The sequence below is a fragment of the Morone saxatilis genome, unplaced genomic scaffold (assembly GCF_004916995.1).
Source record: "Morone saxatilis isolate NCDOM2014 unplaced genomic scaffold, NCSU_SB_2.0 Contig3, whole genome shotgun sequence".
Lineage (NCBI taxonomy): Eukaryota > Metazoa > Chordata > Actinopteri > Moronidae > Morone > Morone saxatilis.
Window position 1 is genome coordinate 12,726,574 of NW_023339873.1, and position 235 is coordinate 12,726,808.

Consider the following 235-nt stretch of genomic DNA (forward strand, 5'->3'; position numbering starts at 1 on the left):
TTCTGTGATTTACTGCCAGATGGCTCAAAGACTATTTTCCAACTTGGTGGATAATAAAGTTTTACATTATTCAATTCTAAACAGATTTTGTTTTTCCACAGAGCCTTCAGAAGAACCGGCCCCAAAGAGACAGAAGTGTGAAGAAGCTACGGATTCGATGTAGTTGTCATATTGACCCGTCATTATGAGGAATCCAAGGAAATATTTTGAGTTGAGAATGTTTTTTTTTTTTTTT

General features: G+C 35.3%; 1 protein-coding gene across 1 annotated transcript in view; it reads left to right on the forward strand.

Moving 5' to 3' along the window:
* The window catches only part of trmt5 (tRNA methyltransferase 5), a 5,436-nt gene extending 5,201 nt beyond the window's left edge, over window positions 1–235 (forward strand). The window contains exon 5 of the mRNA XM_035674710.1: window positions 102–235. Coding sequence (XP_035530603.1) covers window positions 102–163 — 62 coding nt within the window. The 3' untranslated portion in view covers window positions 164–235. The remainder of the gene's footprint in view (window positions 1–101) is intronic.